The following is a 2,555-nucleotide window of genomic DNA, read 5'->3' on the forward strand; positions in this document are numbered from 1 at the left end:
ATATATATCATTACTTACGTGGGTGTAAACTCACATAACGGCTGCGGAATTCTAAACCTTCAACCGGCAATACCACCATGCATGGCCGCGCACGTAGACTATGTACAGGGGAAGAAGATACACCCGACAGTGTCTACAAACGCTGCCCCTGGTTGCATAATCGGGTTTTCCTTGCTTGCGCGCTGAAATGCTGACCACGTCACTTAACATTGACCTGTAGTGACCCTTGCGGCTGAACCCTAACGAGTAGTGACCCAGAGCGCTAGTGATCCGAAACATTGACCTGTATTGACTTTGGCCGGCACTGACCAGCGTTACCGAACCTTGAACCGGTAGCGGACATTGACTTTCAATGATCTTGACCGTCAGTGACCGACGTCTGCGCGCATGCGTTCTTCTAGGCTGGACGACAAGCTGGTGGCAAAGGTCGCCGACTTCGGCCTGTCACGTGACGTTTACGAGGAGAATCTCTATACGTGCAAGGACCACAAAGCGAAGCTGCCGATTAAGTGGATGCCGATAGAGAGTCTAGAGAAGGGAACCTACAGCCTCAAGTCAGACGTGGTAAGCCTAGGAAGACCCTCCCTCCCTTCACCTTCTCCCTAGTCGATGTAGTCTTCTGTCTGACTCTGATAACCACGCATCCTACCCCTTAACCTTGGATGCCAAGCCTTCGAAGCTTTCCTCTCCCACTTCTGTCTAGTCGAGTTAGCCTCCTGTTTAATTCGGATAACCACGCCCCGAACCGTTAACGTCGTTACGAGGTTGCTCGAGATAGACCGAGTAGCTCGTACGTGATAGCATACATTCTGTCCAGTCGACCTAGCCATCTGCCTGATCAATATCACAACGTACCCACGCCCCCAGCCTTGGATGTCGTTGCGAGGTCGGTAGAGATGGATCGAGTAGCTCGTACGTGCTTTCTCACGTGTGCATGTCAAAATGTCGATACTTGGAAAAATCGTTAGGATTAGTATAGATCTTAGTGTTAGAATGATGGCTTATTAAGCTGTAAGCTGTCAGGTGTAAGCGGGATCCAGCTGATCATTCTAGTGCGTTAGACGACAATATCTCGCCTTCCTATAATGAATAGGTAATTCTATTCCTAAATTCAAAGAACAATTAGTACAATAGCGTTTCGACTGTTGCTCACGAATATCTGCTTGAATTTCGCGTTTTTTTCTTTCACTCGCGTTCAGGTGCTGATTCTTGCACGACCATGACGTCACCCTGAAGCCTCCCCCCCACCCACGCACACACACACACACACCGCCAGTGCTTGTCTACCCTCCCCCTCCCGCGCCCACCTTCGCGTGACCTTGGTTCTCTTGCAGTGGTCGTACGGTGTCGTCATGTGGGAGCTGATGACGCGTGGAGTCACGCCCTACCCGGACGTGGACAGCTGGGACATCGTGACGTATCTCCGCATCGGCAGACGCCTCCCGAAGCCGACCTACTGCCCCGACGATCTGTAATAATAATAATAATAATAATAATAATAATAATAATAGCAATAAATTCTGGATTGAATCTCTATGTCCCAGGTTGGAACACGGCCAACTCAGAAACCACCGGTCAATGCCGTGATGCACTTTTATAATAATAATAATAATAATAATAATAATAATAATAATAATAATAATAATAACGCTAGTAATACTAATAAACGAAACAGAAGTGTGTGACAGTAGTATCTGATAGTGGAAGCTGTGAGCAGAGCGTACTGAGAGGCTGGTTGATGTGGGGGTAATATACGATTAACCGTCAGTTCAATTATTAGTTTATCCACAATTAAACCTCAAGATAGCTGCTATACGATCTATAACTGCTGCTCTCTCGTCCACAGCTATGCGATCATGCTGCAGTGCTGGTGGCTGTGTCTCTGTCAATTACCTTCCGTGAATTACCATCTACAATTTACCCTTTACCAACGACCTTCCTCAAGATAACTTAATAGACTATCGATAAAATAATCATAAGATCTATAACTGCCGCTCTCTCATCCACAGCTATGCGATCATGCTGCAGTGCTGGTGTCTGAGTGCCATAGACCGGCCGACGTTCGCACAGCTGTCCGAGTCACTCGCCGACCTTCTCGCACGCTTCCAGAGGTTAGACTCGGCGTCACAACCCCTGACCCTTGACGTCACGTACGAGAACGTTCCGTCGGGTCATGCAGCGGCCGCCGGCGCTGCTGCTGTTGCCGATCCAGAGTACGTAGCTATCATACGGCTGTTCAGACGCGCGCACACACATACGCACGCACGTACGCACGCACACTCAAATTCTTTCTATCTCTATCACACGCACACGTACACGCACACACACACACACGCGCGCACGCACGCACGCACGCACGCACGCACGCACCACACACACACACACACACACGCACGCGCGCACACACACACACACGCACGCACGCACGCTCACACACACACACACACACGCGCGCGCGCACACACACACATACACGCACGCACGCACGCTCACACACACACACACGCACGCGCGCGCGCACACACACACATACACGCACGCACGCACGCTCACAC

General features: G+C 50.2%; 1 protein-coding gene across 1 annotated transcript in view; it reads left to right on the forward strand.

The window, feature by feature from the left end:
• Window positions 1–2,555, forward strand: part of LOC106818544 (hepatocyte growth factor receptor-like) — a 9,421-nt gene that overhangs the window by 4,943 nt on the left and 1,923 nt on the right. Inside the window, exons 10-12 of the mRNA XM_014823245.1 lie at window positions 402–564; window positions 1,335–1,471; window positions 2,010–2,213. Coding sequence (XP_014678731.1) covers window positions 402–564; window positions 1,335–1,471; window positions 2,010–2,213 — 504 coding nt within the window. The remainder of the gene's footprint in view (window positions 1–401; window positions 565–1,334; window positions 1,472–2,009; window positions 2,214–2,555) is intronic.

Source organism: Priapulus caudatus, unplaced genomic scaffold, assembly GCF_000485595.1.
Source record: "Priapulus caudatus unplaced genomic scaffold, Priapulus_caudatus-5.0.1 Scaffold2323, whole genome shotgun sequence".
Lineage (NCBI taxonomy): Eukaryota > Metazoa > Priapulida > Priapulimorpha > Priapulimorphida > Priapulidae > Priapulus > Priapulus caudatus.